Raw genomic sequence first — 15,238 nt, 5'->3', positions numbered from 1 at the left:
ATCTGACACCATCTTGAAATCCAAGATGACGGCATCCACTCAACTTTAAATGCTGTTAAACAAGAAAAATCGCATAAATATTCCAAAATGTGGGTAAATATGGAAAAGGATCAATGAAGACAAATTTCGCTTTCAGGCGTCATCTTGAAATCCAAGATGGCGGCTTGCACTGAACATTGATATGATTTTAATCACTAAAAATCACTTGAAATTTCCACAATATGATCATTGGGTAAAATGGCTTGATCAGTTTAAGTTGAATTTCTCTATAAGACGCCATCTTGAAAACCAACATGGCGACTTTCGTTGAACCTTAAAATGCTATAAATAACTAAAAATCGCATGAAACCCTCACAATATGGCGTCAGATAGCGAAATTCGAATTCTACTCGTTTATCCTTTTCACCTTATACCCCGTATTGTGGAAGTTTCATTAGATTTTCAGTCATTTATAGCTTTGAAAAGAAAAGCGAAACTTATCTTATTATTACTTATCAAAAATGTGTAAAAATGGGAATTCCTATTGAAATATGTGCTATCGAACCTGAGCGTGTCCTGTTTTGACATCTTTGACATCAACTGTCACTAAGTTTTATGGCGGTTTAATAATCAAGCACTGTGTGCTATTATATGTAGAACATGCAAAAGAAAGCTTTTAACAAACTTCTAAGTTTGTGTTTTATTATAATTTAAAAGTAGCATTCATAACTCTTTCAAAGGAACTAAAACAGTATGTTTAATAAAAGCTTTATAAGCGTTTTCAAAACTATCTGTACATATGGTCGATTCTAGAATATAAACATTTTGCATGACCATAATTAATCCGTCATAAAACGAGCTGCACAAAAAAATGCCATAATCAAACCATGATAAAACATCCTAATGCTAGTTAGATTAATCTGTGTTACTTGGGCTGGAACCTTTTCAAAACCGATTGATTGCAATTAGTAAATAATATTCATCGGTGTATGTGATGTAATTGCGTTACTGACCTATTCGCTTTTCATTTGAATCATTAACCATTTTAATTTATTAAGCTTTAAGAAACTAACATAAAAAAGGAGAATTGAAGCCCCTATCTGATACCACGCAGACAGCCTTTGATAAACAGCTCAAACCGAACTGATAAGTGATAGCAATCTTCCGGCTGCAGATCCAAACAATTTTGCAAAAACAAACTGGAGACAACTTTATGTTTCCCAGGAACCTCGACAGAAACGGGCAGATAACGGAAGCTCATTGATCCCGGTTGAGCTACTAAGGTCTCGTGAGCAATTTTTGTGTTGACGTAGTCTCAAGAAATAAGCCCGTGGACCGGATTAACGATGAGTAAATTGAACTTTAGTCAGAGATAATCGGAAATAAAATTGAGGTACTCACATTGGCCATTCCATAGGCAAAAGCCACCATCCATCCCCAGCCTCCATCAGGTGGACGTAGTTGAGCGGGTTCGGCCATTCTGTTCAATTCCTGGCGACTACAACCTTCTGGGTCAGTTATTCCACAGGAACATCCAGAGTCTAATCACACAAGTCACGTAGACAACCGCTTCAAAGCTCCCACTTGATTAGAAGTGAAATGCACTACATATAATATTCTTGATACTCCATGAATCGATAGGAAACTCACTGGACCCTACAGCTGAATCGAAAGGTAAACACAGGCACTTGATTCACGATAAATTACACCACTTGTTCCCTCGAGTCAATGAATCGGAAGCGTCAATGATTTAATCCACAACTGTTTTTTGTTCTTTTTTCCACGTTATCAGCTGTTTTTTCGTGAAGGCCGGCCGCCCCGTGCAATTTGATAATGCCGAATAAAAATTGTCGCCACCCTTTTTTGCTCACGAGTTCATCATCGAGAATCACTGCGTTGCACAGCTGCTGTCGAGCGGCCGCTAAACTGCATTATCACGACGAAGAACTGATTACTGAAACCGTTTATGGCACTTGTTTAGCTGAGTTTGTCGATGACGAAAAATGCTGACCGCGCCGAGCTATTTCAACAAAACGGTCCCTGATTGTCTCACAACAGCTGAATTTAGTGCCCCGTTTGCTTACTGCAGTTCACTGTCTTGTCTATAAGAATCGTATCCATTCAAAGAACATCGAATGAATCGATACATTATAATCGAAGAGTTCCCTCCTATTTAGGTTCGGAAAAAAATATGCTACTTCAGCGAAGCCGATAAAGTTTGACGATTTTCGCTCGTTAATTAAAAATATGTCGGCTGGCGCGTCCGACCGCTAGCCACAGACTGAAGAATTGTCTCCTTGAAAATGTTTTCGAATTCAAATCTCTGCCTGCTGGACACCTGTTGATGAGCTTATCATTTCGTTGAACTAGGTAGATAGGTATAGGTTAGGCTTGCCAGATACTTTCAGAAAAAAGCGGGACGTTTCAGGACAAAAAAGCGGGACAAAGCCGAAAAAAGCGGGACATTTTAGAAACTCTTAAAAAAGCTTAATTGTATTGCCAAACTTAGACGTTTACCATCAGTCGAAGTTATTCATAGAAAGTATACTAAGGTCTTTTTAACGCGCATTGATTTTTCTTAGTTTAACTAACATGACTCTGATTTACACGGTTTTATGCCGGTTATTTTCCACGGTTCTCGCTAATTAACACGTTATTTGAGAGAGTTATTTAAGTCCTACATGTAAACAGCTTAAACGTTAAAAACCTTTTTATGCAGTAACAAATATATTTCAAATTTGTTTTAAAAATTTGAAAGCTCAAGAAAACTTTCATCATTGAATACTATGGATAATTGAGTCAAAAAAGGTGGTGTATGATAAAAGGCAATTTAACTACGAATTATTTACGAACTATAATCATTTGGAAGGTACTTAAACAATATTTTTTTCAAAGTTATATTATTGCATTGGTTGAACGTGCTCCAAAAATGCTTAACTGAATAAGAATCTTACTGTATCTTTAAGGATATTTTGTGTTGAACCAATGAATTTTATTGAAATTGAGGATAAAGTTTGATTTTTTCCAGTTTTAATCAGTAAACTTTATAAAAGTTTTCCTTAAAAAAAAGCGGGACATTTTAAGGAAAAAGCGGGACGGCGGGACATTCGACAAAAAGCGGGACATGTCCCGCTTTTGCGGGACGGATGGCAACCCTAGTATAGGTGGATCCTACAATGAAGAAGCATCGGGCCTAAAATGTGCACTTTTCTACTATAAGCTCTTCTTCTCCTGGAAAGTTTTTGGAGGAAAAGCGTTATTGTAAATATCTTAACATAGTTCGAGTTTCAATTCAGGTTCTAATTTCAGAAACGCGCGATAATCGAGCTTCAAAAGTGATTTAAAGGCTAAAGAACTCTTCATTAAATCCCCAAAATCTAATTCCCCTGAACAATCTTCAGCCGTAAGACATTCGGCCAAATGGCCTTTCCAAAAGCAACTCGTTTTATGTTCAGTATGATTGATCTAGTGTGAAAAGCATTGATTTTAGAGTCTAGAGATGCTCAGATGAATTGCTATAAACGAATAATTCTATCATTTACAAAAATGTTTTTTTAAGGTTGTCAGAAAATCTAAATTAGTGATATTGATTGGCCGTTTTGGCTTCAAATTTTACAATAAAAATGTATGAACCCTTACAGTAATCGTGTTGCGTACAAAATTGTTATGCAATGTCAGTTGAATTGATTTTCTTTTTAGAATGCTAAATGAAATATTCCTATTCAAGTGCTTATGAATTTGAGGCTTTCAAAGATACGAAATAACGGTTACGATAAAGCTGTGCAATATAAAATTTTCATTGAATCCTATATGAGTTTTGAACAAAACCAAAGCGTTTTTCAAAACGAACACACCCATAGAGGATCTCAGTGAAGCTTCATGTTTCTTTAAAGGGATCTAAATTCTACTTAACACTTAAACGTACATCTTTCAGGATATAATGGGTAGCATCTTACAAATGCTAAAACCACCAGCTCACAGAAATAGTACTATGTATGCCATGACCCAGACTCGATCTCATGACCTCAGGTTTAGAAGACTTAAACAATATCCTCTAGGCCACGATAGGCAGCCTAGAATTTCGTTTCAAAACTTGGAGTCTAAGAAATACATAAATCCCACCAAAACGATTTAGTTTACTGTATATTGCAACAAAATCTCGATCTGTGATTGCAAAAAGCAACTTAATAAAATCAATTCTAATAAACCAAAGGAGTATTTGAGCAACTAGGGCTATGTCAGAAATGAAGCATCTTTGAATCTTAAAAATGTTAAAAATCATTTAAGTTATAAAACCTTGAAAAAACATTACAATATTTTTTTTATACATAAGTTGACAAATTAACAAAATGACAAAAATGACAAAAATCACAAAAATTTCAAAAATGACAAAAATCACGAAAATGACAAAAATGACGAAAATGATAAAAATGACAAAAATGACAAAAATGACAAAAATTACAAAAATGACAAAAATGACAAAAATGACAAGATTGACAAAAATACACCAATTTGGTTCTCTCGATACTTGAATTAAGAAATTATAATTTTCATACAACGGAAAATAAGCTCTAAGGATCGATCAATCATCTTGAGCTGTAATGTACACATTGCTACATGATGCCACATTGTTCCTCAAGTCTCACCTTCATTGAAGTTATTATTTTTCACTACAGTCAATTTCAAAATGTCTTTACTTTAACTTGTTGAATTGGGGCGAACAGTGCACCATTGATCGGGGCATGATGAGCATTTTTTGCCGTAGAGTCTAGCAGCGGATTCAACTCGATGAAGTCAACTCAATCATAGAGCTACAGCTTGATAAATTCCATCTGACGAGTTTGCCTAGAGGCAACTCAGAGGACTCGATTTCGATTCCTGGTCAAGGCAATTTTTTTAGTTATTCTATTTTTTATTTATTTATTTGTTTAAGTCTTCAAAATACTAAATTAGGCACAGACTATTTACAAACTAAGGATTCTTCTTTTAAAGGTTAATTTTGACACGTTAAAATCGAAGTTTTCGCTCGTCTCGTTGAATCTCCTACAGCATGTCCAGATGGGAATGTTGAGTTCGTAAAGCGTGCGGAAAGGCGGGAGCTGGAAAAATTGTTGTTGGCGTAAAGTCCGCGGGGGTGCGTTTATTGGCAGACGAAATAAGAGTTCACTGCAGTCGATATTATTACACAACAGGTCGTAGACGAAAAGTCGTTGAAGTAGCTTTCTGCCTTGCGTCAGCGTCGGGATATGAATCAGATTGCACCTACTCTCGTACTGCGCTAGATGCGTTGCGTCGTTCTAAGATAATCGGCGAAGAGCGTACCTGAGAAATATTTTCTATACTCTTTCAATACGGCGCCCACACTTGGATTCCATATTCCAAAATACTTCTCACGTGTGAGCAGTAGATAGCTTTCAGGCAGTAGATATCACGAAAGTCTTGTGTGTTCCGCTTAATGAAGCCCAGCATTGCGTATGCTTTGTTAGTGGCGAAAGAAATATGTTTGTCAAATGAAAGCTTGGAGTCTAGAAGTAGTCCTAGGTCATTGATTGAAGATTTTCTGACAAGGGGAGTTGAGTTCATTGCGTAATCAAATATTAGTGGCAATTTCTTACGAGTGAATGTTATTGCGCAGCATTTGTCTACATTGACTTCCAAGCCATTGCGGTGACACCACGTGAGAAGAGCATTAATGATGTCCCTCTGAAGCAACGAGCTATCAAAATCGTCTTTCACAACTTTGAAATTATTAAGATCGTCGGCATAAAAAAGTTTTGATGACGTTAGTACAGTGGCGAGGTCGTTAACAAATAAAACGAAAATCAAAGGTCCTATAATGCTCCCTTGAGGAACTCCAGATGAGATTTCGAACGGTTCAGATCGACTTGCCCTTACTTTTACATGTGCGTGACGCGGCATAGCATTCCGTCTCACGACATAACTTGACGAACATAATTCCTAAAATTCACTCGGTCCATGGCAACCGTTCTCCAACTTCTCGAGAATCCCACATTCGCCAGATCACGCTCCACTTGGTTTAACCATCTAGCTCGTTGCGCCCCTGCTCGTCTCGTTTCTACCGGATTGGCAGCGAACACCTGTTTTGCAGGACAGTTACCCGGCATTCTTGCAACATGTCCTGTCCAGCGTATCCGGCCAAGCTTCAACACCTTCTGGATACTGGGTTCATCGTAGAGTCGCGCCAGCTCGTGGTTTATCCTTTGCCTCCACACTCAGTTCGCTGCCAAAGATGGTTCTTAACACTCGTCGCGCGAATACTTCGAGTGTACGCAGATCCTTCTCGAGCAATATCCATGTCTCGTGCCCCTGAAGAACAACCGGTCTGATGAGCGTCATAAACAGGTAACACTTCGTGTGAGGGCTAAGTCTTCTCCACCGCAGTTGCAGGTGGAGTCCATAGTAAGCACGACTTCTGCTGATCATTCGCCGCCGTATCTCACGGACGGTGTCATTATCTGCGGTTACCAGTGAGCCGAGATAGACAAAGTCTTACTTACGTTATTACTGGACAAGCGGGTTCGGTCGGCCTCGGATCCACAGGCCAGCATGTACTTCGTCTTGGACATATTAATCATCAACCCAATCCTTCCTGCTTCGCGTTTCAGTTTGCGGCAGATAAGTTGACTGAATCTATTGAAAATCGTGCCACGCATTTCGCCCACCACTTGTCGAATAACACCCTCTAGCGCCACGTTGTACATCATACAGAATAGACTAGGGTTACCAGATCCCGCAACACCAAAAAGAGTACATTGAGATCATTTACCCTAAAGTCAGGAGAAACGATATAACTCTTGTTTTCTGAGCTCCTAGCAATCAAGTTGATACAAGATTCATTTAATTATGGAGCTTTTCTCCCGCATGGTATGCAAAACTGAAGGAAAATGATGTGCATATTTTGTATTTTCTAAGGAGGCCCCTTCTACCTCGAATAAGCGGGGTTCTACTGTAATTTTAAACTGAGATATTTCCATTAAATCAAATTCTGTTAATTTGTTGAGGTTATGCAAAAGTTGGATTATTCGAAGAGATATCAGTATTTAGATGTTATGTTTGCAAAGCACAAATAAAATATTATATATTTTTTTTATTGACGCGTACACTTACTTTACAATGATTATTTGAGATTAAACACAAATGCCATTTGACGCTGGTAAAGTGTCAAAAATAAAACCAAAAAAAGTTACAGAGGTTGTTTATAAGAAACGACCGAGAAGCTCACGTAGAATTACAATGTCTTTGTGCGTCAATTAGCTTTTCGTCTTAAATTAGCATTCTAGAATAAAGTATGTCGATTTTTTTTTAAAGGAATTGATCTTCAAGAAAAGTCATTCTTCCCTAAATTGTCGTTTAATACCTAATAATGGTCTAAAACGACCCATAAGATAGTATGCAGCTTTTTCAACTGCATAACAAAAGGCGAATTAAATATTAGTATAAGCAGAAACAAGGCAAATGCCGTCGAAATGATTGCGCCCGGCAGTTATGCAAATAATTTGATCAACACACGAGCTTTGTATCAAACGCTTGCGAGAAAAGCTTACAACGACTGCTTTGATCTAAACGCTTGACTCAGTGCAAAAGCTTTCAAACTGTTTAGCCTCATGCGTCTCGTTGGAATCAGTATCTTGTTTTTATTTCCCTTCAGATCACATAGCAATCACTAGCTAAAAATGTTGGTTTTACCTAGGATGCCGGAGCATTCGTTGGATAAACTATGTTTTCTTATAATCAAATTTGAATAAACGGCCCTTTTCAGGGCCAAAATCTTCAAAAGAGATAGTCTTGACTTTTGTATTGTGGGTGGGTGGTATGGATGGTCTGGATGGGTGGATGGTCTGGATGGGTGGATGGTGGTGGTGTGTGATGGGTTGGGTGGATGGTGGTGGTGTGTGATGGGTTGGGTGGATGGTGGTGGTGTGTGATGGGTTGGGTGGATGGTGGTGGTGTGTGATGGGTTGGGTGGATGGTGGTGGTGTGTGATGGGTTGGGTGGATGGTGGTGGTGTGTGATGGGTTGGGTGGATGGTGGTGGTGTGTGATGGGTTGGGTGGATGGTGGTGGTGTGGGATGGGTTGTTTGGATGGTGGTTGTGTGCGATGGGTGGAGGTTGTGTGCGATTTGTGGGAGGGTGGTGTGTGTGTGCGATGGGTGAGTAGGTGGTGGAGCGCGATGGGTGGGTGGTGCGTGGGCGTGAGAAAAGGATGGGTGGGTGGTGTTGTGCGATAGGTGGGTGGGATAGCTGCGGTGGGCGGGTGGTGTTCCATGGGTAGTGATGAAAGGTGTGTGTTGCATGGCGATGGACGGTGTTGATGGGAAGTGTGTGTGTGTGTGTGTGTGTGTGTGTGTGTGTGTGTGTGTGTGTGTGTGTGTGTGTGTGTGTGTGTGTGTGTGTGTGTGTGTGTGTGTGTGTGTATGTGTGTGTGTGTGTGTGTGTGTGTGTGTGTGTGTGTGTGTGTGTGTGTGTGTGTGTGTGTGTGTGTGTGTGTGTGTGTGTGTGTGTGTGTGTGTGTGTGTGTGTGTGTGTGTGTGTGTGTGTGTGTGTGTGTGTGTGTGTGTGTGTGTGTGTGTATGTGTGTGTGTGTGTGTGTGTGTGTGTGTGCGTGTGTGTGTGTGTGTGTGTGTGTGTGTGTGTGTGTGTGTGTGTGTGTGTGTGTGTGTGTGTGTGTGTGTGTGTGTGTGTGTGTGTGTGTGTGTGTGTGTGTGTGTGTGTGTGTGTGTGTGTGTGTGTGTGTGTGTGTGTGTGTGTGTGTGTGTGTGTGTGTGTGTGTGTGTGTGTGTGTGTGTGTGTGTGTGTGTGTGTGTGTGTGTGTGTGTGTGTGTGTGTGTGTGTGTGTGTGTGTGTGTGTGTGTGTGTGTGTGTGTGTGTGTGTGTGTGTGTGTGTGTGTGTGTGTGTGTGTGTGTGTGTGTGTGTGTGTGTGTGTGTGTGTGTGTGTGTGTGTGTGTGTGTGTGTGTGTGTGTGTGTGTGTGTGTGTGTGTGTGCTTGCTCCCGCCGCTGGTGGTCATCTCTGCTCTGCTCTGCCCATGTGCCAGGTTTGAATTTGTCAGACAAAATGAAATAAACCGTCAGTCGACCCCTTCTTTTATATTTTTCGTAGGCTGGTAAAAAACCAAAACTCAGGAAGGGGCGGGGCGTCCAAGTTTTCTTTCACTATCGAATAGCCAATCAACGTTGAGCACGCTTGGTGTGTCTTTTAAGAAAGATGTCTTTGAAAGAGGCGTTTTTCGTGACGCGAGATCCGTTCGCGAATTTCAATTTGCCCCCCTATAGTGTCGCCGTAAGACGTAATTCTACGTCAAAAAATGTTTCAGATTTGTGCGCGTTTAAGCATATTACCTAAATTGTGTACATATTGCTTACTGTTAGCATACTCAATGGCGCTTATCTCGCTGATCTTATACGACTGAAAACGCATGTTACTGAAAACAAAATGTTAAAGTAATTTGTTGTAAGTCGTTTTCCTTTCGTAGTTTTAGCATAAGATGTGGAACAACCTCATAAAATGGAAGAAATACGCAGGTTCTTCAGATCAAATGCATTTCAACAAAAAAAGAGTACATTTGGTGAAATTTCACAAAAAGAAGAGTACGCCCATTTCTCGACCGAAAAAGAGTACGTATGGTAACCCTAGGCATGCGGTCAGCGATGGGTTCACCCGGATCATGACTGCCCTGCAGAGGAGCTGGAACAAACGGCAGTACGCGAACGGTGTAGAATGACTTCATCGACGGGGAGCATCTGAGTAGTGTGCGTCCGATCCCTTGATCGAAGCTACAAAGATAAGGCATCATCTTCTGCGTAGCGGAGGTCAGGGGTGCGCCGCGAACGTGTGTAGGATACCCCAATGTCGGGGGGTATCCGAGTAGTGCCGCTTCCTAAGGGGGAAACTGCAGGGATAAGACTTTACCTTCCTCGTAGCGGACCTCGAGGGAAGAGGGTTAACCACGGTCGGGGGACACTCATGGGTGAAGAGGCTCTCGATGCCGGGCGACCCTTTCGAGTCGGTGTAGGATATCGTCACCGTCGGGAAACATCCAAGTCGTAGCGTTCCAAGTTCCCAACGTGTGCCGTGACAGGCGCGAGTCCAGGACAAGCTGCTCTCGATCTGGCACACACCGGGCAGGAAAATCCGCGTGCCAAAAATCCTAGGGTTGCCAGCTAAGGGGGATAAAGAAGACCGGACAACGGTCGGAGTAGACTGACCCCATCGACGGAGGGCTGTCGAGAAGAGTGCGTCCGACCCCACGGTTAGAAGCTACAAAGATGAAACAAAACCTTCTGCGTAGCGATGGCGTGGGTACGCCGCGTTCGTGCGTAGGATGCTCCACCTTCGGGGAGTAACCGAGAAGGGCGGTTCTCAACGACAGAAGCTGCGGGGATAAGCCTTGGCCTTCTTCGCAGTGGAAATCGTTGGGAAAGGGTTATTCCACGTTCGGGGAATACCCACGGGTAGAGTGGCTCTCGACGCCGGGTGAGCCATTCGAGTCGGAGTAGGATGACGTCTTCGTCGGAAATCATCCGAGTCGTTGCGTTAAGTCCTGCGCGTGTGCCGTGACAGGCGCGATTCTAGGATTAGCTGCTCTCGATCAAACACACGACGGGCAAGGTGGCAAACCTCGAACCCTGCAGATAAGAGGTCGGGCCTCGAGTCGTTAGAGGAGAGGTCAGGCCTACAACCTTCAGGCGGAAAGGTTTGTGTGGTCAACCTCGAGTCGTTATGATAAGGGGTCGGGTCTCGAGTCGTAAGAGGAGGGATCAGGCCCCTCATCAACAAGAGGAGGGGTACAAGTGGTCACCTCGAGTCATTACGAGGAGAGGTCAGATTTCAAATCGTTAGAGGAGAGATCGGGCCTTGAATCGTGCAGAGTAGAGGTATACCTCGAGTCGATGCGAGGAGGGGTCGGATCTCGAGTCGTTAGATGAGAGATCAGGCCGCAAGTCGCGAAGAGGAGAGGTTTGTGTGGGAATCTAAAGTCATTGCGAGGAGATGTCGGTTCTCAAGTCGTTAGAGAAGAGTTCAGGCGTCGAGTCGTAATGATGAGAGGTTTTGCTGAAAGTTAATGAGTATTGCCTTGGAGCGCATTAGCGCGAATAGACCTCCCACTATTGAAGCATAGTGTACTAAACAGTTCCGAAACTTTGAGTGAATACCAACAAATCAACAAGGGTGCGAATTTTAAATTGGGGTGTAATTAAGAACCAATATTGAACATTTCTAACATTTTTTGCCAGCTTTACGTAAAATAACTACAAGTAAGTGTACATAAAAAAGTTTCAGCAATTGTTATGCTGATAGAGCTTACGGGAAGTGAAAGTGTTGGAGATATTCATATAAGAAATTTAGGAGTTTAAATCGTTAAAAAGCTGTAATACTTTTTTAAAATAAAATTTAATTGAACATTACATTACAAGATTAAATTTTTATATGATTTTTAGTTCAAGGTTCAATGAAAGGAACCAGTTCAGTGAAAAACTTTTGCTTGATATGAATTCAGATAGATTGAAGGCTCATATTGAAATAATATAAGTGCTTGGTTTTATAGACCACAGCTGATTATTTGAAATAAAAAAAAACAATGATTTTATAACAAATTCAAAGAATTTGGATGAAACAATGCCATTCTGTTCAAATAGTATTTGACAAATACATTCTATTTCAACCGATAGTGATGAAATAATAATGAAGAGACTGATTGGATGACCAATTCTAGGATTAAATCATATAATTTCAACATATTGAAGACCAAATTTGTGGTATATCGGCTTTTTCTATACGCTTATTGTTACCCTGAGCATCACTACTCTGAAAAGTTAAAATTAATTTTTAAATAATTTTTTAGAAAATCGAATATGACACTTCAATTAACTTAAGAATTTTTAACCTGCACATTTAATTCAAATATGTAGAAATACGGCATAACGAATTTCTAAAATATCTCGTATTTTTTTCGCGGTTCTTTATATGATAAAAATATCACAAAAAATAAAAATAAGTTAGTTTTCATTGGTATTCAGGTTTCTATAGATTAAATAATTTATCAGCCCAGTTAAATAAATATAAGGTAACTATTCATAAATAAAAGTAATGATAAAGTAATGGTTTTCAAGAAGAAAATAAATGATTTTAATTTTTTTTTTTAAATTGACATATGACATCGGAAACCAAAAACTTTTATTACCTTAAATGAATCTTTAAATCAGCCAAAGTTTAGCTGACATAGTGAAATTCCATTATTCAAACCAGGAGATCGTGACCATGATCTTTGTTCAAAAACGCCAACTTTATTTGGCCATTTGTCACGGCTGAATTTTCAGACGCCATAAAAATTATAATGATTTTTTTTTTCTTCGTAAATAGATTATGAACATAATCTAGGTATCCGAATACATGAGACCCAAATTTTTGCGTAGTAGAGTAAAGTGGGGCAAGAGTACGCAGGCGGAAAGAGTACGCACTAGGCTTTTACAGTAAAAGACAACACTGAAACTAGCAACACTGTACCGGTTTGACAGGTCATAGAGTCAGCTGACCATACGTGTTTCTGTTTGTGGTTTTGTTCGCGCACGTCGGAGAAATGAGTTAAGTTTTAGTTTTTCAAATTTTTATGTAATTTTATGCGTATTTGGAAACATTATTATGCTTCGTGGAAATTCGCTAATCAAATCTGCATACGTGATAAAGGACACATAATTATATAGATTAAATCTGTGGAACACTCATGCCAGGATAAGATCGGTATATTATATTTAGCACTTTTAGCTTTTTCACAAATGGTCGTAGGGGGCAAGAGTACGCAGGTTTGGTGGGGCAGTACGCGTTGGTTTCCTTCGTCTTTTTGATAGCATTTGGAAAGCTAATCCAAAGAAGAATCAAAAGGAAAACCAGCCGTAATATTTTCTCTCCGGAGATGCTGGAAAACGCCAGGCAGCGGTTGAAGGACGAAGAATCGAAGCGCCGGATTGCTGAAAGCCTATTGCCGAAACAGCAGGTCGAATCGAAGCGTTATGAAGCTCCCGATCCACTGCCTTCAACTTCAGGGCGAGTGGAATCCATTGATTATGAAGAATCACTGAATCTTTCGAAACGATCATATGTGACTCCTGCAGAGATTCGACCACTTCCGAAGCGTAAGGACCCTCAACAAAGACGGGAGAAAAGCCAAAAGTCTGAAATCATCACGAGCACTCCCGTCAAGATAAAATTGGAATCTTCAACAGAAAAAGGCAAAACCGCCGGCACAACGCAAACTTGCAACTGAGACAGACACAACACTGGAACCAACACGACAATGAAGGAAAAGCCTCCTAAAGGCTCTGAGGCTCCAAAAGGAGCAAAGAGACCATAGTACTTTGAAATATACAAGGTAGGCTATTCCGCTCTCTTTCAACGTATTGGTAAGAGGCCCCAAAAATAGTTATGGAAAAAACTGGCAAATGTATGGAATTTTTCAGAAAATCATTTTTTTCTTAAAATTGACAATCATTAAAATTATGAGAAAAATATGCATTGATGCATTTTAATGCAACGAACAATATTTGGCTTTTCAAAATCACTTAAAGTAATAGGTATGCAACGGGCTTTTGATCGATTTAAAACTAAAATTTGGTGATTATTTTGCCTTGTGTGATCTTTTTCTTGCGCAGTTTGAACAAAAATTGAAACAAATGATTTTTTATCACAGAAATATGAAGTATTTTACATCGTTATTAAATTTTGAACATAGACAGAAGAAAATATTTAACTGTTTGCTCTCAAAAAAGAGGGACGATGATGAAAATTTCGTTTTGAATGCGCATTATTTATGGTTCAGATACGAAAATCCAAAGCAAAACATAGTTTCCGATGAGCCTGAAGAATCAATCTTTAATTTGAGGTCCTTTTCAAAGGAATTGAATGACTATTGACGGAGAAATTAAAAATTTTGAATGCCATCTATATATATAAAAATGAATTTCTGTGTTAACAAAAAAATTCTTCCTATTAGAATGTATAATTCACCGAAATGCCATTAATCATTAAATTAAAATCAAAAATGAATTTCTGTCTGTCTGTCTGTCTGTTCCCTATAGACTCGGAAACTACTGAACCGATTTGCGTGAAACTTGGTAGATGGGGGTATTGGAAGCAGGGGAAGGTTCCTATTATGGTTTGAGACCCCTCCCTCTCTCATAAAGGGGGGGGGGAGGGGCCTCCCAAACAAAAGACAATTTTTTGCATAACTCGAGAACCAATCAAGCAAATGGTATCACATTTGGCATGGGGTGGTATTTGGGAACGAGGAATATTTCTATGAATATTCGGCACCCCTCCCTCCTTTCAGTGGCGTGATAGGAAGGGGGGAGGGGGGCTACCTTACAATTTTTCATATAACTCGAGAACTTATCAAGATATTGGATCCAAATTTGGCATGGGAAGGTATTTGGATACGAAAAACATTTCAATGATTATTTGAGACCCCTCCTTTTTTCCAGTAGAAAGGGGGAGGGGCCTTTTTCATATTTACATATTTACATATTTACATATTTACATAGTTCAAAAACTAATAAAGCAAATGGAACCAAATTTGGCATGGGAGGGTATTTGGATACGAAAAATATTTCTATGATTATTTGAAACCCCTCCCTATTTCCAGTAGGGAGATATAAAGGGGGGAGGGGGCCTCTTTTATAATCTTTAACATAACTAAAAAAGTAATTAAGCAAATGGAACCAAACTTGGCATGGGCGGGTATTTGGGAACGTGACATGTTCTAATGATTGTTTGAGACCCCTTCCTTCTTACAGCGGGGAGAAAGGAAAGAGGGAGGGGAGTTTCATACAATTTTTACTGCATAACTCACGAGAAATGCTTCTATGAATTTTTGGTATTCCTCACTCTTTCAAAGAGGTGGATGAAAAGGGGGAGGAGAAGTCTTCCTTACAATTTTCAGTATAACTGGAGAGCTGATCGAGCAAATTGAACCGCATTTGACATGTGAGTGTATTTGGATACGAGAAATGTTTCTATTATAAATTGAAGCCGCACCTTTTTAGAGGAAAAATATAAAGGGGAAAGAGGGGTTTCCATTTTTTTTGCATAGCTCTAGAATTAATCGAGCAAATGAAACCAAATTTGGCATCAAAAAGTTTTGAGTACGAAAAATACTTTTATGAATATTAAGTTATCACCCCTATATTGAAAGGAGTGAACGGAAGGGGGGATGGTACTCCCTTTCAAGTTTATGCATATCTCAAGA

At 39.9% G+C, this 15,238-nt stretch overlaps 1 protein-coding gene across 1 annotated transcript; it reads right to left on the bottom strand.

Annotated features, from left to right (window-relative positions):
• Positions 1–7,715: 7,715 nt before the first annotated feature.
• Positions 7,716–8,294, bottom strand: LOC129743201 (uncharacterized). The gene has a single exon (XM_055735176.1). It carries the CDS (start codon positions 8,292–8,294, stop codon positions 7,716–7,718), a length of 579 nt encoding a protein of 192 aa, XP_055591151.1.
• Positions 8,295–15,238: the final 6,944 nt, after the last annotated feature.

Source organism: Uranotaenia lowii, chromosome 2 (genome assembly GCF_029784155.1).
Source record: "Uranotaenia lowii strain MFRU-FL chromosome 2, ASM2978415v1, whole genome shotgun sequence".
In the NCBI taxonomy this organism is placed as follows: domain Eukaryota; kingdom Metazoa; phylum Arthropoda; class Insecta; order Diptera; family Culicidae; genus Uranotaenia; species Uranotaenia lowii.
Note: the sequence above shows the minus strand (reverse complement) of the source record. Positions and strands in the feature narration are given on the sequence as shown.

Excerpts from the sequence above, each read along its gene's own strand:
- LOC129743201 (XM_055735176.1), bottom strand. The coding sequence starts at position 8,294 with ATGCAACACACACCTTTCATCACTACCCATGGAACACCACCCGCCCAC.